The sequence below is a fragment of the Saccostrea cucullata genome, unplaced genomic scaffold (genome assembly GCF_032062105.1).
Source record: "Saccostrea cucullata isolate Sc308-1 unplaced genomic scaffold, CSIRO_AGI_Scuc_v1 ctg5045, whole genome shotgun sequence".
NCBI classification, from domain to species: Eukaryota; Metazoa; Mollusca; class Bivalvia; order Ostreida; family Ostreidae; genus Saccostrea; species Saccostrea cuccullata.
Window position 1 is genome coordinate 55,745 of NW_026938079.1, and position 23,975 is coordinate 79,719.

General features: G+C 35.7%; 1 protein-coding gene across 1 annotated transcript; it reads left to right on the plus strand.

Moving 5' to 3' along the window:
* Positions 1-203: 203 nt before the first annotated feature.
* LOC134249391 (uncharacterized) lies at positions 204-22,948 on the plus strand. Its single transcript, XM_062731757.1, has 8 exons — positions 204-304; positions 11,147-11,383; positions 17,160-17,402; positions 21,294-21,428; positions 21,549-21,686; positions 22,002-22,145; positions 22,271-22,397; positions 22,485-22,948. Exons 1-8 carry the CDS (start codon positions 250-252, stop codon positions 22,642-22,644), a joined length of 1,239 nt encoding a protein of 412 aa, XP_062587741.1. The 5' UTR covers positions 204-249; the 3' UTR covers positions 22,645-22,948.
* The last annotated feature ends 1,027 nt before the right edge of the window (positions 22,949-23,975 follow it).

Below are 23,975 nucleotides of genomic sequence, written 5' to 3' on the forward strand. Positions count from 1 at the left end.
AATTTGTTCTAGATCGAAAGGATTCTTTAATAAATATGGAAAAGAGAAATCAGGATAACCTATAAAATCAGCAAAAGAAACCGAAAAAAAAACACGATCCGCATCAAGTTATACCACCATTTACATAAAAAAAAATTGGAGTATTATATTTCACAAACATCTTTTTATATATATAATTTTTCATTGAGTCGTTTTGGTTTAAATTACACTGAGAGATAACATAGCTGTTACTTCCGGGTTGATTTTGACATGGAGTTTCTCTTTGTATCTTTGCTCTTGCAAATATTCTCCACCTATGGATATGGTAAGTGCTTTCACTATGATTTGATTGAGTATTTTAATCTTTAAATGACATTACAGAGTAAGTTAGAAGTGGCTTATATAAATTCCTCGCAAACTTCAAATTACAAAGTGTTGACCTACTTATAAAACTGCCTGTGAAGAATAATTTATAAATTATCATAAAAAAATATATGCAGAACATTTACTTTATTTACTCGTCATAGAAACACAAAAAAGAAAAAAAAATGAACAAATCTTTGTCCCTAAATAGAAGTACTGTTCAGAAGAGTATGGAATATACTGCGCATAAAGAACAACATAGTTTATTTTAACTATGTGTACTGTACCTGACATTTTAAGTGTTTGCATACAAATGCTTTTTAAAAGTTCCTTAAAACTTCAATATTGTCGCCATTCTTTATGAAGAGACTGATAAAAGTCTCCCCCCCCCCCTTCCCCCCGCGCCAATGGAAGATTCGGGGGTACATGTATAAAGCTTTTGCCCTGTCTGTCTGTTTGTCTGTAAAAATTTTAAACTTGTCCATTATTTGGGTGGGTTGTGTTATGGCTTTCGTATTTCAAAGGTATATTTCTTGTCATGAAACCATTCGTTTGGTATCACCAAATTTGACCTCGAGACCTTGATTTTTGAGTTTGACCCGCTTTTACCAAAAGTTTCCAAACAATAACAAGGCCATAGACGTGGAACAGTTGATGCTTGCTTCATACTTCACATATGTTTTCACTTTGACGTTTCGTTTGGTATAACATATTTTACCTTTTGATCTTTACCTTGGAGTTTGGACATTTTCAACCTCGACCATAACTTTTGAACCGTTAGTACTAGGATTTTTACATAAAAAATAATTGAGTTGCAGAAAACAACAGTTTTAAACATTTAAGTATGTACAGTAATGTTCCCTATCCTTATAATTAGTACAGATATAAAATCTTTGAAAACAACGAGCCATTGTGTTACCAATGAATCAATGAATTGCAAATCAATAAGTTTCTCATTTATTTTGAATAACTATACATTCAAAATAAGATACAATAATAAAAAAATTCATACTAGTATATTTTGAGGAAAAACAATCAAAATGTTTAATTTTTTATGCCACAGGCCTGTAATCGAAAAATTGGTGATTATATTCCTATATAGATTGGCCCTATTCTTTTGGAACTTTACAGATATTCCATACTCACAGTAATTTCCTTTGAATTCCAATATGTTTGACCTCCTGACGTTGACTTTAGAGTTTGAGCTAATTTTGTAAATATATTTATTAATTTTAAAATTGGCCATAATATTTGAACACTTGTTGCTACATTCTTTTTTATATTTCACAAGTGTATTTATCTTGACAGTACCTTTTCATGTGTATTCATACTTTTCACCTCAAGTTTTGACCTTAAAATTTAAATATCTAACCTTAAAAACATATTTAACCCATTGTTTCTGAACAGTTCGCACTAGGGATGGTATGTTCCTCTTGATTTGATCTTTTTTTGGTTGATAAATACTTGTGACGTTTCGACTTTGACTTGGCAATCTGGCTTACTTTCAAATCATCATTCACCTAAACCATAACTTTTGATCAGTGTATTGGTGCAAGGGCTTAATTTTTTGCATCCTGTTTATGATGACAAGGCCTTCCCCTAGGTGACATTATTGGACCATTTCCCTGATCATTGAGTTTGACCTAATTTAAAAAAAAATAACCTTGGCCATAACCACGGTCGGTGTTAGAAGTAATCCGTCAGACCGACCGCGTCATAGCTTATAAATATTCATGTTTTTCCCCTAGTCATTCCGACTAATTTGACCTTATTATTAGAGAAAACCACACATATATAAATTTCTTAAAGTTTAATGGCGAATAATGGCCATGGCAGCACTACAATTTTCAGGAAATTACATTTAGTTACTGGTTACAATGATCATAACCAAGGTTACCAACCCAAATACATTGGGCGATTTTGGCAACCCAAATGGCAAATGGTAAATACATGTAAATGAAAATCATCATGAAATAGGCAAATATAGAAATGAATATGAAATAGGCAAATATACAAATGAAGCTGTTAAGCAACCTACTGGCAAATAATACATTGCAAATGTTTCATCCAGTCTGACACAAATAAGCAAATTGAAATTTCACACATATTGAAAATAATTATGTACAGTTGTAGCGAGCCCTGGGAACAGATGCTCACTAAATATAACCCTATTTAAAGCTGAACATGATTCGTAAAAGGAATCTGTCCGCCAATTTTTGTTCCTGAGTCTCGCTACTCTGAAGACCCCTATAAATAGGGCAAAACTTGGTCACTGTTCAGTGTAATCAGTAGACACCGATGTAGACGGACGTATGCCACAGAGCACTTGGTAGCGAGAATAATAACGTAATACTTCGTCTAATGCATGAAAATAAGATAACGATTAAATTTACAATTATAGTTGTACAAGTCAGTGCAGTATACAAACAACACAGATAAACGTAACTGCAATAAAATATAAACAAAGGTAATGCAAGATAAATAGCACGAACACGGGTCGCCATTCCACGTCGATACCCGTGACAATAAAGCAGTCAGGCGTAACGAATGCGACGAGTATACCCTAGTACTGATGTATCGTAGATAATGTTATCGAAAATGGCGTATGCCTATTTACGAGTCGTGTTCAGCTTTAAGTTCAGCTAAAGATTGTATAGTCTTATTCCATCCGTTATACATACAAATCGGGAATCGTACGAAAATCAGTCACATATAAGACAATATTGAGCCCTGGGGCAAGATACTCACATATAAACATATAAATCACTATTCACGTCCAACGACAGATTGTGGAACTCATCTAGAGAATTGTAACTTCATTGGTGCGGGTAACAATTGGTTACATCAACAGCCATCGGAGGTTACAGCCATGCAGTGCGCCATGACGAAGTTAGGTGTTGAACTAAGAGATGTACAAGGTACACATATAAATCACTATTCAAGTCCAACGACAGATTGTGGAACGCATCTAGAGAATTGTAACTTCATTGGTGTGGGTAACAATTGGTTACACCAACAGCCATCGGAGGTTACAGCCATGCAGTGCGCCATGACGAAGTTAGGTGTTGAACTAAGATATGTACAAGGTACACATATAAATCACTATTCAAGTCCAACGACAGATTGTGGAACGCAACAAGAGAGTTGTAACTTCATTGATGCGGGTACAATAACAGTTGGTTACTTCAACAGCCATGCAGTGCGCCATGACGAAGTTAGGTGTTGAACTAAGAGATGTACAAGGCTGAAAATAGAAAAAAATCAAGCAGCAGAAAATTGACACCAAACAAACAATTTATTTTATATTTTCATACATTACATACAAGGTGTTGGTGGGTGTGAATTTTTTAACACAATATAAAATAAATAAAAAAAAAATTATCTTGAGATGCTGGATTTGTCTGTTCCCCTGCATTCTTTAACGGAAAAAGAAGTCCTACGGATTTGAATAAAATACCAAAAGTTAAAAGAACGGGGAAATACTAATGACCCGATAACCTTGAATATGCGTCTCTCTAATAACGCGGATTAATTTTCAGCAATTAAATCGAATTATTAGAGAAAACCATACATATATAAATTTCTTAAAGTTTAATGGCGAATAATGGATGGCAGCACTACAATTTTCAGGAAATTACATTTAGTTACTGGTTACAATCGTAACCAAGGTTACCAACCCAAATACAATGGGCGATTTTGGCAACCCAAATGGCAAAGTGCAAGTACATGTAAATGAAAATCATCATGAAATGGGCAAATACTTTGGGCGATTTGACAACCCAAATGGCAAATGGCAAATACATGTAAATGAAAATCATCATGAAATAGACAAATATAGAAATGAGTATGAAATAGGCAAATATACAAATGAAGCTGTTAAGCAACCTACTGGCAAATAATACATTGCAAATGTTTCATCCAGTTTGACACAAATAAGCAAATTGAAATTTGAAAATAATTATGTACAGTTGTAGCGAGCCCTGGGAACAGATGCTCACTAAATATAACCCTATTTAAGTTCAGCTAAAGATTGCGCCAATGGACACTATGTGTCCACCGCCACAATGGCGGTAGCTGAACGCTTATGATTACCCCCCAACCCCTCCTTTTTAAAGAAAGGCAAAGCAAATAAATTAACATTGCATACCAAGACAAATGAGTATAAAAACAATCGCATTAGTTACATATATTGTGTGTCTATTTTAGTGTGCTTTACATTATTTAGTCAGTGAAATAGAGTGCCATGAACTTTAAAGCCCATCCTTGACATATAAAATTATGCTATGCTTTCCTCAAAGTTTCAACAAATATCTCATTGCCTTGCTGACAAGTACACCCCATTCTTATCCCCCTTGATGTGCCAGAAGATTCATTGCAACAAAGCTATAAACTCGAAACCCAGCTTTAGTAACAGTATGGTTGTCCCTAGCATTACGCCAAATCAATCTAGGTAATATCTGAGACCAAATAATTTTCAATATTTGGTGTTTGGTAACAGAACTAAAATTGAATCAAAAGAATTATTTATGCTATAATGCAAAACACATGATGGAATTTGACCAATGTTGTTGCCCTCGCAATGTAGAACCAGATTATAATTGTGGGGTATCTTCATACCTTAACATTAATTTGACTTTTGGGAGATGTCACCATCTCATGCCGCTTTTTCCTTGCCACGAGATATTAGCTTTCAATGTGGATAGCCCAAAATTGGACCCCCCATTTTGTCTAGCATAACCCAAACCAGAAGTCTCTGTCGAGACTGTAGCTCTACTTTTTATATTTAAAACAAACGAAAAGAAAAGTAGCAGTTGGGACTTAAAACTTTAAAGCAGCAATAAATAGAAAAATGATCCTTGCCACTCATCAATATAAAAACCAATGCACAGAATTATGCATCTTAGTATAGTCTACTTGTGTGCTAAGTTTTGAAATCGGACCAAAACTGTAGGAGGAGTAGCATTTTGAAAGAATTTCACAGAAATTTCTATTTTTAGTAACCATGACAGCACCATTCATCGAATTCCCACAATCATGTCATGTTATTGACGATCCAAAAATAAATATTCTTAAACCCTCTGAAATATTTGTAAACAAAAATGATCATATTTAAAATAAGATTTTGCATAAAGGTATTAGAAAACCTATCAAGCTATACTGCTTGAGGTGCTTAAGAAGTAATACAACAAATATATTGAGTCTTTAGCCATCAATCAAATTTAAGGTTGGTATTCTTATTTATCTCTTGTAAGCTTTTGATCCCCAACAACCTAATTCTTGATATAATTGGCAATCTAGCATCTATAGAACTTTGCAGTCTTGACATCCCTACCACCATCTTTTTCATAACAAAGTCTCAAGTACCATCAAGTTTACATTTAAAGCTTGTACCTGACAGATATGTTCTAACCGTAGCAGATGACAGATACTTTAATGAACAACTAGCAATAAAATCTATATCTATTTTTCATCAGGATGCCAAATCGGATCTGACCCACAAGATAATAAGACAAGCCTTGAACTGTATATTGTTTAAACTGGAGCAAGCTAAACAAGAGGCCCAGGGGCCACAGCGCTCACCTGAGCACACAGGCTAGGAAAAAGCAATTATTCTCAGATCAGAAATGAAAGTTTACTGAGTTTTGGGGGGAGAGGGGGCTTAAATCTTAACACCCCAGGGGGTCATGATTTGAATAAACTAGAATCTACATACACTACCTGAGAATGATTTAATATAAATATCACTAATTATGGCTTTGAAGTACTTGAGAAGGAGATTTTAAAAGATTTCCCTATATATTCTTATGAAAAACTTTGATCGACCATTTTGGCCCCTACCTTCCCCGGGGGTCATGATTTTAACAAACTTGAATCTACTCTACCTGAAATGATTCCACATGAGTTTCATCTTTTCTGGCCCAGTGGTTCTTGAGAAGAAGATTTTTAAATTTTGATCGGCCATTTTCTGCCCCACCCTACCCCCGGGGGTCATGATTTGAACAAACTTGAATCTACACTACCTGAGGATGATTCCACATGAGTTTCATCTTTCCTGGCCCATTGGTTCTTGAAAAGATTTTTAAAGATTTTCTATATATATTTCTATTTAAAACTTTGATCGGTCATTTTGGCCCCACCCTACCCTCGGGGGTCATGATTTGAATAAACTTGAATTTACACTACCTGAGGATGATTCCACATGAGTTTCATGTTTCCTGGCCCAGTGGTTCTTGAGAAGATTTTTAAAGATTTTTCCTATATATATCCCTATGTAAAACTTTGATCGGCCATTTTGGCCCCACCCTACCCCCGGGGGTCATGATTTGAACAAACTTGAATCTACACTACCTGGGGATGATTCCACATGAGTTTTAACCTTTCTGGCCCAGTGGTTCTTGAGAAGAAGATTTTTAAAGATTTTTCCTATATATTCCTATGTAAAACTTTGATCGGCCATTTTGGCCCCTACCTTCCCGCGGGGGTCATGATTTAAAAAAATTAAATCTATACTCCTTGAGGATGATTTCACATGAGTTTTATCTATCCTGTCTCAATGAATCTTGAGAAGAAGATTTTTAAAGATTTTCCCTATATATTCCTATGCAAAACTTGGATCGGCCATTTTGGCCCCACCCTACCCCCGGGGGTCATGATTTGAACAAACTTGAATCTACACTACCTGAGGATGATTCCACATGAGTTTCAACCTTTCTGGCCCAGTGGTTCTTGAGAAGAAGATTTTTAAAGATTTTTCCTATATATTCCTATGTAAAACTTTGATCGGCCATTTTGGCCCCTACCTTCCCGCGGGGGTCATGATTTAAAAAAATTAAATCTATACTACTTGAGGATGATTTCACATGAGTTTTATCTATCCTGTCTCAATGAATCTTGAGAAGAAGATTTTTAAAGATTTTCCCTATATATTCCTATGCAAAACATTGAGCGGCCATTTTGGCCCCACCCTACCCCCGGGGGGTCATGATTAAAACAAACTTGAATTTACACTACCTGAGGATGAATCCACATGAGTTTCATCTTTCCTGGCCCAGTGGTTCTTGAGAAGAAGATTTTAAAAGATTTTTCCTATACATTCCTATGTAAAACTTTGATCGGCTATTTTGGCCCCACCCTACCCCCGGGGGTCATGATTTGAACTAACATAAATCTACACTACCTGAGGATGATTCCACTTGAGTTTCATGTTTCCTGGCACTGTGGTCCTTGAGAAGAAGATTTTTAAAGATTTTTCCTGTATATTCCTATGTAAAACTTTGATTGGCCATTTTGGCCCCACCCTACCCCCGGGGGTCATGATTTGAACAAACTTGAATCTACACTACCTGAGGATGATTTCACACGAGTTTTATATATCCTGTCTCAATGAATCTTGAGAAGATTTTTAAAGATTTTCCCTATATATTTCTATGCAAAACATTGATCGGCCATTTTGGCCCCTACCTTCCCCCGGGGGTCATGATTTGAACAATCTTGAATCTACACTACCTGAGGATGATTCCACATGAGTTTCAACCTTTCTGGCCCAGTGGTTCTTGAGAAGAAGATTTTTAAAGATTTTTCCTATATATTCCTATGTAAAACTTTGATCGGCCATTTTGGCCCCACCCTAGCCCAGGGGGTCATGATTTGAACAAATTTGAATCTACACTACCTGAGGATGATTCCACATGAGTTTCATCTTTCCTGGCCCAGTGGTTCTTGAGAAGAAGATTTTTTTAAAATGCCATTAATTTTTCTCCAATTCATAATTCTCTCCCATTGGAAAAGGGCGTGACCCTTCATTTGAACAAACTTGAATCCCCTACACCCAAGGATACTTTGTGCCAAGTTTGGTTGAAATTGGCCCAGTGGTTCTTGAGAAGAAGATGAAAATGTGAAAAGTTTACAACAACGACAACGACTACGACAACTACGACAACAACGACAGACAACGGACAAATTTTGATCAGACATGTGATGTCCCTGATAACTTCAGTACCAGCCAATTCACTTGGCCTCTTGAAAAACAACCAATGATTCTTAAAGAAAGCACCATAACCTAATTTTGAATTCCCTGCACTGTCAGTAAATAATTGATGTTGATCATCATCTACTCAGCCAATTTGTGGAAAGTAGCAGCAGCCATTGAACAAATCTAAAAAAGGAAGCCACACTTCCAAGTCCTCCTTAACCACCACCGAAACCCTGATAAAGTGATGTAGTTTACAGACCCCTTGCATGTTGTCATAAATTATGCCTAGTGAATGCCCGGCCTGACAGAGTGACACACAAACAAAAATTCAACAAACCTGCAAGAGCCTTAAATTCCTTTAGAGTAGCCTTCTTTTCTGACATAAAACTGTTGTTCAAATCCTTTAAACTATTCTACTATCAACTGGGACTCTTAACATCATTTCAACTGAATCTAACTCAAAACCCAAAAAGGTCAGGGAAGTGGAAGGCCACCCTGTTTTATCATCAGCTATTGAGGGGACACCTAACTGCTCGCATAGCCCCACAAAAAATGACGTGAGTTCATCACATGTATTCCTACCTACCCTACCAGGAAATAAAAGAATCATCTAAGTGATGCACAACAGATTTCTGTCCAGACTGTTGCTTCAATATCCATTCTAAATATGACTAAAAAAAACCTCAAAAGACTACAAGACACCACAAATTATTTAATTAAAACCTAAAAGCTCAAAGATCTGCCAGGTGAACAGGAAGCAACTTAAATGCAGAATTGAGGTCCACTTTACCCATCAAGGCCCCCTTACCCAACAAACTTTGTTACCTAACCACATCATCTAATGATGAGAAGTAATTGACTGAGGAGAAAGATGGCTCAATAAAGGAATTAACACTCAAGTTTTCCGGTTAAGATAAATGATGAATCAACTTAAATGATCCATCTTTTTCTGTACCTTAACCTACAGGTGAATTAAAGCCTAAGACTGGAAAAGGGTCTTGAATGGAATGGGCCAGTAACTCTTCCAGCATTAACTCTTAAAACTTTTTTTTTAGAATTCCAAGCTCATTATCCCTAGCTGACTTTAAATTAAAACAATAGTAGCTACCCTTTGGACCATTGTAATTTAGAAACCCTCATAAAACCCCTTTGGCAAAATTTCTGAACTCTTCCTATTATAATCAGAGTTTGTAAATAAGCTGCAAGAACTTCTACTTTAACTGTGGAATAACCCAGGTCCTGCAGATAGTGATGCACTGGGGAATCATGCTCAAGTCTGTGGTGGTCTTGATGAATGTCCCTGGTTCCTGTATTATAATGGGTATCTTTGACCTGAAAAATCTCTAGAAGAATATTGATATTTACCAGACGGGCCTTTTTACATGGATGAGGCCCGCTACAGTTCAAACATTTATGTAAATAATTGCACTGCTGTTTTACACAAACCTGATAATTGTTATAGTCATAGCATTTTACACCCCCCCCCCCCTTGAAGATTTTTGCACTGGACCAATAAACGATGGTACCATGTACAGTAGCTAAAGCTCCTGATCAACTATTCTTCATGAAACACTTGAATTCCTTGCAATTCTCATTTGATATTGCTCATTATAAAACTTGCACCTTATATTTGACAGCCTACCTGCTAGCCCCTAGACAAACAGTGTGGATGTATTTAAACAAGCCAAAAAAGAAATTCTGTAGGGTGTACTGTGGCATATACTGAAGAGAAAATCAAAAATGCATCAGTCCACTGCTGTACGTTTGTAATTTTAACTGAAACCCATTTCGGTTCAATTACTACTTGACCATTAGAGACTGTTAGTGTTTGCTTATCAACCATCGGGACCGGATTGGATAGAAGCTGACCTAAATCAATGTATTCGCCCTTAACATTTTTGTTTGATTCACTCTGTAGCATTTACCCCCAAACTACCGCATGTACCATCGATCTCATTACCTGATGTATGAACATGATTGGCAGTCTGTACATTGACAACAGATTCATTGCTAGGACTAGTGGAAAAAGTAACCACCCTTGTAGTAACCATGGTAACAATAATGTCTGTACAGGGATGTTTTCCTCTGATGAAACTTCGGTAGATTCGACTGATCCCACTTTTTGGTTTAGGCCCACTCGTAGGTGCTGATTTCCGCTTCGCCGGTGTAACGACGAAAAGTGACCCCCGTAGAATATTGACCGGGGGTCATTTTTCTACGTAGAAATTTGACCCCCTGGTCAATATTCTACGTAGAAAAATGACCTACTTTTCTGTAGAAATTATGGCCTTGGGGTCGTTTTTCTTCGTGTGCATTGTAGAAAAATGACCCCGTAGAATAATGACCCCTTGTCATTTTTTTTAATGCAAAAACATTCGTTTTGGTAGGAATATTTTTGTTAGGCGAATGTATACGGGTAATATCAAGCAGCCTTATGTTTGAAGTGTTAATTCTGAAAGCTTTTAAGCTTATAGATAACGACATCAACGCTATACAATACCTTATATTAATAAAACAAACCGTTTTATCCCCATTAAAGGAAAACAATATATTATCTATTAAAATGTTCTAAGTCTATAACATGTAGAGCAAAGATAAGCGCATTCATGGAATCGTTTATTACGTGTACATTTCTACAGTAAGTTTCCATAGTTGTCAATTTTTAAAAAGGTCATTTTTTCGCTGGTGTAAGAAAAGTTTCCATAATTTTCTGATCATATTTGAAAAAAGATTAAAGAATTATCAAAATTGTTTTTGTTCCTTATATTATCATTTTTCTAGTATCTCAGGATGCGCTACTATGAATTTATTAAGTCAATGTTTTCACTTCAGATAACTTGTCAGTGGGTAAGATTACCACACAAAGTTCATTGTGGACATGTCACTCTCAACTCTGTAATTTGTATGCATCAAACAACGCAGTTGACGGCAACATGTCTACATGTATGAGAGCCGACACAATTGGTCTGTCGAATTCTTCTAAAACCGTGTGGTGGAGAGTAGACCTTGGAGACATCAAAAGTATTTATAGTATCAGGATACAGTTTAAAGACTATGGTGCGGATTCAAGTAGGTAACAAATGTTAAATGATTGCATATTTATCTTTGTAACACGACTAAAAACGTCAAATCTATTAAAACGCCCTTCGGGCGTTATAGAATTTGATCACGTGACCGACTTCATACCCCAATGAAACTCTAAAATTATATTTTATTTCTTAATTAACATTTTAAATTTTAAGAGTACAAAAATACGTACATAAATATAAAAATCTGCATTATAAAAAAGTTTGAGGTTATTTTAGCCAGCTAGTTTGAGGTTATTTAGCCAGCTAGTGGATACTCCCGCAAGCCATTTTGATTCTTTTGTAATTTTCATTATAACTTATCAGATCGGATGAAACTTACATTTACTTAAAGTGATTTTTAAGTACTTTCCACTGATATAAATTTTAATAAAGTTTGCCCTTGAATTCGGAATAAATCAATAAGCTATCAAATATTCTACTACGATTATTGCTGGGATCAAAGAAATGCCGCGGACATTATTTTTCAATAAATAACTACCATCATCAAAATTATCAGATCAAAAACACGTTTCAAACCTGAGCATTTGAAATAAATTTTTTACTTAGGATTGAAATACTTATTTAGACCACATCGATGTGTCGTCTCTGCAGTCTAAACACATGTAAATTTCATAAAGTAGCTGATAAAGTCGATTTTTATAGCTAAGAGGGGCTATTCCACGGACCTCCCTACGCCATACTTTAACCCCGTAATTTAAGTAATAAAGCGGTAGAATAGAAGACTGATTTTGTTAGTGTACATTCATTAAAATTAATCAATATATGTATAAACAAATTTATAATTAACAGGAGGCCCATGGGTCACATCGCTCACCTGAGAAGCTTTGACCATTCTGTTCTTTACCAGATTTCCCCCTTGTTATACATAATGCATCCCCACCCTACCCCACTGATCATAATTTAGACATTTTGAAATCTACACTACCCCATGAATCTTCCATGGGCACATATGTTTCAGCTTTTTTGGCCCAGTGGTTCCTGAGAAGAAGATTTTCAAAGATTTTTCCTATATATTTCTATGTAAAACTTTGATTCCCTATAATGGCCCCGCCCTTCCCCCGGGGGTCATGATTCCTACAATTTAGAATTTACACTACCCCAGGATGCTTTCACACAAGCTTCACTTTTTCAGGCCCAGTGGTTCTTGAGAAGAAGATTTTCAAAGATTTTTCCTATATATTTCTATATTAAACTTTGATTCCCCATTGTGGCCCCGCCCTTCCCCCTGGGATCATGATTTGAACAATTTAGAATCTACATTATACCAGGATGCCTCCACATACGTTTCAGCTTTTCTGGCCCAGTGGTTCTTGAGAAGAAGATATTCAAAGATTTTTCCTATATATTTCTATGTAAAAATTTGATACCCTATTGTGGCCCCGCCCTTCCCCCGGGTGTCATGATTTGAACAATTTAGAACCTACACTATACCAGGATGCTTCCACATAAGTTTCAGCTTTTCTGGCCCAGTGGTTCTTGAGAAGAAGATTTTCAAAGATTTTTCCTATATATTTCTATATAAAAGTTTGGTTCCCCATTGTGGCCCCGCCCTTCCCCCGGGGGTCATTATTTGTACAACTTAGAATCTTCATTATACCAGGATGCTTCCACATAAGTTTCAGCTTTACTGGCCCAGTGGTTCTTGAGAAGAAGATTTTCAAAGATTTTTCCTATATATTTCTATGTAAAACTTTGATTCCCCATTGTGGCCCCGCCCTTCCCCCGGGGGTCATGATGTGAACAATTTAGAATCTACACTATACCAGGATGCTTCCACATAAGTTTCAGCTTTTCTGGCCCAGTGGTTCTTGAGAAGAAGATTTTTAAAGATTTTTCCTATATATTTCTATATAAAACTTTGATTCCCTATAATGGCCCCGCCCTTCCCCCGGGGGTCATGATTCCTACAATTTAGAATTTACACTACCCCAGGATGCTTTCACATAAGCTTCACTTTTTCAGGCCCAGTGGTTCTTGAGAAGAAGATTTTCAAAGATTTTTCCTATATATTTCTATATAAAACTTTGATTCCCCATTGTGGCCCCGCCCTTCCCCCGGGGGTCATGATGTGAACAATTTAGAACCTACACTATACCAGGATGCTTCCACATAAGTTTCAGCTTTTCTGGCCCAGTGGTTCTTGAGAAGAAGATTTTCAAAGATTTTTCCTATATATTTCTATATAAAACTTTGATTCCCTATAATGGCCCCGCCCTTCCCCCGGGGGTCATGATTCCTACAATTTAGAATCTACACTACCCCAGGATGCTTTCACATAAGCTTCACTTTTTCAGGCCCAGTGGTTCTTGAGAAGAAGATTTTCAAATATTTTTCCTATATATTTCTATGTAAAACTTTGATTCCCCATTGTGGCCCCGCCCTTCCCCCGGGGGTCATTATTTGTACAACTTAGAATCTTCATTATACCAGGATGCCTCCACATACGTTTCAGATTTTCTGGCCCAGTGGTTCTTGAGAAGAAGATATTCAAAGATTTTTCCTATATATTTCTATGTAAAAATTTGATACCCTATTGTGGCCCCGCCCTTCCCCCGGGTGTCATGATTTGAACAATTTAGAACCTACACTATACCAGGATGCTTCCACATAAGTTTCAGCTTTTCTGGCCCAGTGGTTCTTGAGAAGAAGATTTTCAAAGATTTTTCCTATATATTTCTATATAAAAGTTTGGTTCCCCATTGTGGCCCCGCCCTTCCCCCGGGGGTCATTATGTGTACAACTTAGAATCTTCATTATACCAGGATGCTTCCACATAAGTTTCAGCTTTACTGGCCCAGTGGTTCTTGAGAAGAAGATTTTCAAAGATTTTTCCTATATATTTCTATGTAAAACTTTGATTCCCCATTGTGGCCCCGCCCTTCCCCCGGGGGTCATGATGTGAACAATTTAGAATCTACACTATACCAGGATGCTTCCACATAAGTTTCAGCTTTTCTGGCCCAGTGGTTCTTGAGAAGAAGATTTTCAAAAAATTTTCCTATATATTTCTATATAAAACTTTGATTCCCTATAATGGCCCCGCCCTTCCCCCGGGGGTCATGATTCCTACAATTTAGAATTTACACTACCCCAGGATGCTTTCACATAAGCTTCACTTTTCAGGCCCAGTGGTTCTTGAGAAGAAGATTTTCAAAGATTTTTCCTATATATTTCTATATTAAACTTTGATTCCCCATTGTGGCCCCGCCCTTCCCCCTGGGATCATGATTTGAACAATTTAGAATCTACATTATACCAGGATGCCTCCACATACGTTTCAGATTTTCTGGCCCAGTGGTTCTTGAGAAGAAGATATTCAAAGATTTTTCCTATATATTTCTATGTAAAAATTTGATACCCTATTGTGGCCCCGCCCTTCCCCCGGGTGTCATGATTTGAACAATTTAGAACCTACACTATACCAGGATGCTTCCACATAAGTTTCAGCTTTTCTGGCCCAGTGGTTCTTGAGAAGAAGATTTTCAAAGATTTTTCCTATATATTTCTATATAAAAGTTTGGTTCCCCATTGTGGCCCCGCCCTTCCCCCGGGGGTCATTATGTGTACAACTTAGAATCTTCATTATACCAGGATGCTTCCACATAAGTTTCAGCTTTACTGGCCCAGTGGTTCTTGAGAAGAAGATTTTCAAAGATTTTTCCTATATATTTCTATGTAAAACTTTGATTCCCCATTGTGGCCCCGCCCTTCCCCCGGGGGTCATGATGTGAACAATTTAGAATCTACACTATACCAGGATGCTTCCACATAAGTTTCAGCTTTTCTGGCCCAGTGGTTCTTGAGAAGAAGATTTTCAAAGATTTTTCCTATATATTTCTATATAAAACTTTGATTCCCCATTGTGGCCCCGCCCTTCCCCCGGGGGTCATGATTTGAACAATTTAGAATCTACACTACCCCAGGATGCTTCCACATACGTTTCAGCTTTACTGGCCCAGTGGTTTTTGAGAAGATTTTTTAATGACCCAACCCTATTTTTGTCTTTTCTTGATTATCTCCCCTTGCGAGGTGATATGTCCCTTCATTTTAACAATTTAAATTTCCCTTTACCCAATGATGCTTTGTACCAAGTTTGGTCTAAATTGGCCCAGTGGTTCTTGAGAAGAAGTCGAAAATGTGAAAAGTTTACAGACGGACAGACGGACGGACGACGGACAAAATGTGATCAGAAAAGCTCACTTGAGCCTTCGGCTCAGGTGAGCTAATAAAACGTTAATTTTAATGCGAAGAAAGCCCAAATCATCTGCATTCCATGCACAGGTAAACAAACAAATTTACAATCTGGTGCTAAATGGAACAGCGTAATATCAACAAGGTGACCTAATTCGTTTCTCTTTAGATAAACGATCAGTCATATTTTAGAGCTAAATAGTAGAATAAAAATAATGTCCTTGTTACCGTGAATGATGCAGAATAACCTCCTCGGTCTCGAAATGTTGTTTGAAATATAAAAGCCTCGGCTTTTGTCTTTCAAACAACATTTCTCAACCTCGGAGGTTATTCTGCAACATTCACGAAAAGGCGGACTTTATTTCTTCAATATTTTTTTTTTTTGATATTGCGTCATTTGCGCATCGGGACATATTTGCAGGACATGGATGATGTTTTAATCATTTTTTAGAATTATTATATATAAGCATCTGATTTATTTTGTTTTTGTTGAAACTTCTCCGTCAAGTTTGTTTTGGGGGGCAAATATTGGCCATTACCGTTTTATTACGTATTACATTGTAAAGACATGCTATTTATATTTTCCCGTCATTTTCCCTATATCATGACAAGGAGCAGCTGTACTAGGCACGTTACAGGACAGCTGGAAATTCGTACTTCTCCATGGAACTTGATCCCACCTCTGATGTTTAAAAAGTATGTTTTCTTTGCCCCAAATTTGTATTGTATAATATCATTTTGATCTTGAATTTAGTTCGTAATTATCTCAATATATTTCATGAAAGTATATCATTAAAAAGTAAGCATGATTCAAGTTTTTTAGTCCTAAAATTTCCATAAATAAGGTTGCCTGAGAGAAACTCTTTTGCAGTTTCACAATTTCGAACCATATCGCTAAGGGCAAGGTGAGAATATGCGCGTGGTAATGGATTGGAACACATTGCGTTATAGGTTTGACAATATTACGAATACAATGTAACTCCATGGGATATAAATAAAGTGACTAAAATTATATTTAACTTAAATAAAACGACCAAGATTTGAATTAACTCCAAATTTTTTTTCGACTATTCCTTGTGATTCTAAAAATAACTTAAAGCAATATGAGCTGCATTTTTGAAAATTTTATTTTGATGGTAAAATGTGTTATTATGATAAATCTGTATGTAATCTAAAGCCTTATGATCAATAAAACCAAAATAAAATTTAAAATGTTTCAGAAGAAATATTTCTGTACAACCGAATATACAGTATTATATAAGAAACCATTATTGTACAGGACGACAATAATTCAATTTTGCCTTAATCAGAGCGTATAAAAAGTGATAGCAAATACGAACAACAAAAGTGTATACATGTTCTTTTTTCTGTCATTGAAATAGTAAATTTGCAACATTTTTTACGATGTCAAACATGCAGCTCATATTGCTTTAAATTATACGTAATTTTGGTTATAGCTTTAATAGATCTTTATACATCCAAGATTGCGCGGGTTTCACAATTTAAATACTGATTGTTTGGTTTTTTCTTTAAACATGTATGTTTTTTTGCTTTTGTTTTCTAAGATAAAAGACAAAGAGGACGGTTGGCGGGTTTTTCGTTGTTCGTTTCAAACACAACAGAAATCCGGAACAGTTATCTGTGTTACAAGGACGGACCAGAATTACCTTTGTTAAATTTTATCATCGTATGCTCCATTAAAGGGCGTTTTGTTACATATTACAATGAAAGAATAAGTGGTGTGACATATCCAGATGAATACCAGACAACTGGTGTTGTAACGGAATTATGCGAAGTGCAAGTTTTGGGTAATGTATTATTGTATTATTCTAACCAGAAAGTGAGAGAAAATTGAAGAAAGTGATAGTTTTTTGTAAATTCTGTTGTTTTCCTTTTCTTTTCTTTTTTTTTTTTTGATAAAAGATTTGAACAGATACATTTATTTCATGGCAGTGCTGACTGCATGGAGAGACATGTCATTTGCCTTAATTCTACCATCTGATATTATTGGTATTGATGGTCTTCCCTACACACTTTCTCTTGTATGGAAGGGAATTACCGCCAAAAGTCTATGTGTCTTGCTTTTATTCTTATTCTGCCTACTTCTTTATGCTTCGTTATTATTGTAATTATATGTCACTTTATTGTTTTCATATTCGTCGTTATTACATTTCACTTTGACTTTTATCCTTCTTCATTTTGCCCTTACTTCTATGTTGCTTTATTCTTGTAAATTCATTTTACTTTCTTTTAAATTGATACAGTTTCTTAAATGATTATCTCTATTACGAACGTGAATTCAATCACACAAAGAAGAAGCATATTCAATGAAGACGAATACAGTTGTCAAAATTTAGTGCCGCATTATAACGCTAGGTGGCAGGGGTGTTCGCTACGAGTGTTGGTAAAACTAGGTAAGCAAACCCGGGCCGGGGTTTTATTCGAGTTTTTTCAATTTTCTGCCTTAATACTTTATCAATCGAACTAAAATTTTCAAATGATGTTTGTTATAAGTTCAGGTATATGTACCCAATAATGCCATTCCCTCGGAAGATGGTAAGATTTCCCCTGGAAGACTGACTACATAGTGGTGCTTCCTTCGGAAGACTATACAGTGAGACTTCCCCCGGGGAAGTTTCAATATATAGCTAGTCTTCCGTGGGAAATCTCGCTGTATAAAGCAATTCGTCCCCCTTCATAGCAACCCCTCCCCCGAATAGTTTTTTTAAATTGTAAAACAACGTTTGTATACTAACGTTTTCAGTTTTTGAAGAAAACTTATCCGTCTTATATGAATAAATGTTTGAATGATATCATTTTAATAGTGGTTAATAATTAAATCATTTATACATATAGTTAAACAGATAATCTTCACGAGTACAAATGGATAATGACTTCCTCCCCCCCCCCCCTGGATGCAGCCCACCCCCCACCCCCCGGTTGCAGTCGCCCGCGTGGCACTGTGGTTACGGCGTCTGCTCTAGAGTCACGAAACACAGTAGTAAGGAGCCGATCAATACCACTATGGGACGTGTAGTTCGGTCCTTCGGATGAGATCTAGACCGTATTATCCGAGGTCCCGTATCGCAGTAGGTGCTGGCGTGAAAAAAAAATCCCTCACTGCTCAATGGCTATATAAGTGCCGAGTATATAGGACAAATTTCCAGCTCTCCACCGGCAAGAGGTGGCTTCTCCATTTGAGTTAAAAATTCTCGAATTTAAATGGACGTTATACAATGTACAATCATTATAACACCCCCAAGTCTCAATAAATATACTGACTTCCGTCTGTACGACCTCCTATGGGGTAATTTTCACCGGTTGAGGGGAGGGTGGCCACGAAACATTTTCCTAAACGTAACAGACTTTCTACTACTGGAAAAGTTCAGCGAAAGGCTTGTTGCCCCCATCCCTTACACTTTTTTTTGCAGTACTAATAGTCAATTTATATATGAAATATTAAAAGTCATGTACTTAGTGGCATATGAGTAAAATTTGGTATTGAAAAAAGTTGACGATCCCCCCCCCACCACCACCACCAAATAGAATTTTCAAGTTTTAAGATTTTTTAGCTCTCCTGGCTGATGTAAAATACGGTGCGTACTAAAGATATTTCTTTTCTTTATTGAAAAGTGCTATTTCAATATAAAATATTATAGCAGAAAAAAGACTGGGGAGTTTCTAGTATGCCTGGGGTGTAGCATGGTTCCGACTTCGCCTACCCATAAAACTCCTCACTCCTTTGCAAAGCCCCGTCCCTAGAATTACACGCATGAGCAGTTACTATCTGACGTGAAATAAAGTTCAGTTCAGTGGAAGATCCTGAAAAACAACTCAATTTATAAGGGGTAACTAGTATCAAAATATTTAACATTTTATGTCAATTAAAGTGGAATTCAATTATCCAACAAATAACTTTAATGGAGTTATATTTTTCAGGCGAGAGAACAGTGACGTAGAATCGTTTTTGAAAATTCAAGCTACCCGGCTGAAAGAACTTGACAAGCCAAAAAAAAAAAAAAAAAAAAAGGAAATTGTCCAAACTTGAAAATACATACGCGTCGGAACCGGGGAGGGGGGAGGGGCTTAGCCCCCACTTTTTTTTTCCACAGATAGACTTAGTATAAACATTGAACATTGCTGCGTAGGTTTAGCCCCCCCCCCCTACTTTCCATGGACACGATGCAGGATAGGTTTAAAATGGGGAAAGTAGTTGTGTTTTGAAAAGAAATTGACACTGAAGTTCGAATCCCCCCCCACCACCACCACCACGAAATAGGATTTTCATGTTTGGACAGTGGACATTTCTTTTTTTTTTTTTTTTTTTTTTTTTTTTTGCTTGTCAGGTTTTTTTTTTTGAAGGTCTAAAAAATATTTCTTACACTTTGCCCCCCCCCCCCGAACTTTCACTTTGCTTCCGACGTCAATGAAATCCAATTTCGGGGGCGGGGTGAGTTTGGGGTTAGATTCAACTTCTTCTATACTATTAAATTTAAATTTTCTCCCTACTATACTACATTAATCTTATTTGACCCTTACCCTTACAAAAAGTGGGTCGGCCTTTCAATGAACATATTCAGTAAAGTATATAAAGTTATGTCTGAAAAAAAGAGGCCGGTATTCCTGTGTGCCCACAGAAAATACATATGGAGTTTCCATCATTGGATCGGGTGATCGGATCCGGTCTTCAGAAGTTCGATTGATAAAGTATTAAGGCAGAAAATTGAAAAAAAAACTCGAATAACCCCGGCCCGGGTTTGCTTACCTAGTTTTACCAACACTCGTAGCGAACACCCCTGCCACCTAGCGTTATAATGCGGCACTAAATTTTGACAACTGTATTCGTCTTCATTGAATATGCTTCATTCTTTGTGTGATTGAATTCACGTTCGTAATAGAGATTATCATTTAAGAAACTGTATCAATTTAAAAGAAAGTAAAATGAATTTACAAGAATAAAGCTACATAGAAGTAAGGGCAAAATGAAGAAGGATAAAAGTCAAAGTGAAATGTAATAACGACGAATATGAAAACAATAAAGTGACATATAATTACAATAATAACGAAGCATAAAGAAGTAGGCAGAATAAGAATAAAAGCAAGATACATAGACTTTTGGCGGTAATTCCCTTCCATACTCTTGAGAGATATAACTTAGTGTTTGTAGGTATTTAAGAAAACCTGGTTTCCTGGCTTATTCGCACAATAAGCAGAAGAATTTTCCGGGTAGATTTTTTCATGCTGTTTTATGGTTGGCCAGTGCAAAATTTGCAATTAATCGTGGATTATTGTAAGCTTTGAGATTTTTTTTAAACTCTTTTCATTAAGGAAGTATTATCAAGAGGTTTTTTTTTTCCCACTTTACCCTGCTCCTATTTTATGTTGTTTAATGGACTTTTGAGCATTCTTTATTTCTATTTATTTCATTATAGATATTTTAAAAAATATTATTACTTAGTTTTTCAATAGGAATGTACATACTGATAAGGAGCGTTTTAAAATTGTTTTTTATGACCAACAACATAGACACAAATATGATGAAACAAAGAATTTTCAGAATGTTGAATTATCTCTGAAAAATAAATTTATCATTTGGTTTCCAGCACTGGCAAATATTTGGATGGACACTTGAATTACTTAGTTATTTTATATGCAACCTTACGTTTCGTATAATTTTCATTACAGTTTCTTTTTTCCAGCATGTGAAAATGGATTTTATGGACAAAATTGCTCCAAACAATGCAGTAATTGCCTAAACAATAAATGTAACCCTTTCAATGGAAATTGTATCGAAGGATGCAAAAATGGATATATCAGTCATCGTTGCGAAAATCGTATGTTACATTGTAATTATTCAGATCGATAAACAACGGGCGTTTTTAGAAGATTAATTTTACTCTTGAAAGTATTTGATTCCTCTTGTTAATTTTACCTTTTTTCTTTAATTTTCAAAGCTTGCGCAAATGGAAGGTTTGGAAAAAACTGTTCCGAAATATGTAGCGACAACTGCAGAAAGAGGTCCTGTGACAATATACACGGTGGATGTACATTTGGATGTAAAGCTGGGTGGATAGGTTTTAACTGTTCAGAAAGTAATTGTCACATTTTCTTTGTCGTGCGGTTTGAACCAATTTTATCAAAATTAAAATGGATAATTATATATATATTTATAGTGTTCAATTTGTGTAGTGGTATTTTTCTGGTAGAAATGACAGCTTTCTTTGTAGAGAATTTTTTTTATTTTTTTTTTTTTTTTTTTTTTTTTTTTTTTTTTTTTTTTTTGAGTTTGGACACATTTTAAATTTTTTTTAATACATTCGACATACGACTGGAAAACTACTTAAGCTGTTTTTGTGTAAAAAAAAATTGCCATTTCTAATGTACACATAAAGTCTTACAATTTCAAGTTTGTTGGCACGGTTGGTATGGTGAGGATTGCCTAAAACAGTGTGGTAAATGTGCTTTCAACCAAACATGCAACAAAACTAACGGACTTTGTTTAATTGGATGCGCAGAACCATTCACAGGAGAGAAATGTGACAGAAATATGGGTAGTTACTAATCTAATCTCTCTCTCTTCTCTCTCACTCTCTCAGCTTTTTCCTATTGTAGATATTAAGAGAAAAAGCATTAATGACTTTAAAATTATTTGTGCTCATGCACGTTTATATTTCAGCATCTCTGGAACCGGCATTGACCATTTTTTCTGAGAGAGAATTTTATGGTTATGTCATATCTTTATCGATTGGACTCGCATTATTACTATTGATCAACTTATCTCTATGTTCTTTGCTCCTTAGAAGGTATGATCTCTGACACAATCAGAACTTTAGTTTCCAAATTTCAAAGTCATTATATTCGATTATGCTTAGCTAATTTCTTTTTAATAGGAAGTACAAAAGTAGACGAAATGAAGGACCACCACATTATACCGAATGCATTGAAGAACCGGCTGTGAATACATGTACTCATACATATCAGGAATTAAGTGATGTGAACCATTTAAATACATATAACAATCTTTCATTCCAAACGACAATAGAAAGATAAAAATGAAAAAAATTGTTTAAGTGTCTTTTTTTAAAATTGTTGATAGCCATTAAAAACTCCAATGAATTTGTTTAAAGATTGGCTATATTAATCCATCGTGAATATGTTGATCTGAACGATAATAAATATCGATGCATAATGCTCTTAGTTATTTCTTGTTTCTTTACGTAGCAAACATCTGGCCCATCTATTTCAAAATGATTTTTGGGGTATGGGGAAGAGAGAGAGAGAGAGAGAGAGCTTTTATACATATATAATGTTATTGTTGTTCTCCGTTTTTACAAAAGCGAGGGGACATTAAATTTATATTGTCTGTCAATCATAACTTTTGAATGAGAAGAGATAAAGATAACTTTCTTAACTCTATTGTGCACTGCATGTGACCAAAAAAATTTTAAGAAATGTTTTTTGAAATTTTCTTATCAAAGCATTACATGTAAATAAGCTGAAAGGTGTGATGAAAATAATTAAGATTAATGTCATGCTTGAAAGATTACTCTAAAATATTAATTTGAATGCAATCACTGAGTCATACATGTAATTCTCCGATCTAAATGTGAAAGCAGACTCATTGGACAAATTGTGAGTAAAAAAAAAACTTCCCCTTGATATATGCGTTACCTAGTACATGCATGTGATATTCATACACACGGAGAGATATGTCTTCATCAAGCAAAGTAGCCCTATTTTGTTCCTTTAATGGTTTACTTCAGTTGAAATGGAGTTGAATGAAATATTTAACATGTATACAAGTATGCTTTCTGCTTCTCGATATGGTAAGTGCTTTCCATTATATTTTAACGTTGTCCCAGAAACATTTCAATATCTTTAGTTTGAAAAAGACTATAAATTTAGAAATTGGCCTACATCATGATGAACATATTTTGACCATATGTTTGCTTATGTTTTGTCATAAATGTAGTTAGCATCTCTTGTCACTATATACAGGTGTCCTTCCCCGCTCAAGATTGTTTTTCTTGATAATTACACCTCCACATTACTGTCAAATGTCACTTTTTTCGACAATGTCTAATATGAGGTGTTTTAGCAATTATCGTCATATATTTACATTGTCTTTAACATTCCTTACAAATTAGAATTTTGTACATTTTCTCATGAACTACCATGCATGAGCATGAATATCTCGTTAGTTACGCCATAATATCGTGTTAGACGTCAACTATAATGTAAACTGTTTTGCTTTAAAATTGACAGTTAATTGGCGTAATTTTTTAAAACTCATCAGAAAAAAATGTAAATATACGAAATTAATTTATTTTTTGTAGATTCAAGAGGTGCTTGAACTACAACGCTTCACGTCAGCAATATAT

Coding starts and splice junctions, on each gene's coding strand:
- LOC134249391 (XM_062731757.1), top strand. CDS start 250: ATGGAGTTTCTCTTTGTATCTTTGCTCTTGCAAATATTCTCCACCTAT. Junction 305..11,146: donor ATTCTCCACCTATGGATATG/GTAAGTGCTTTC, acceptor TTTTCACTTCAG/ATAACTTGTCAGTGGGTAAG. Junction 17,403..21,293: donor ATGCGAAGTGCAAGTTTTGG/GTAATGTATTAT, acceptor TCTTTTTTCCAG/CATGTGAAAATGGATTTTAT.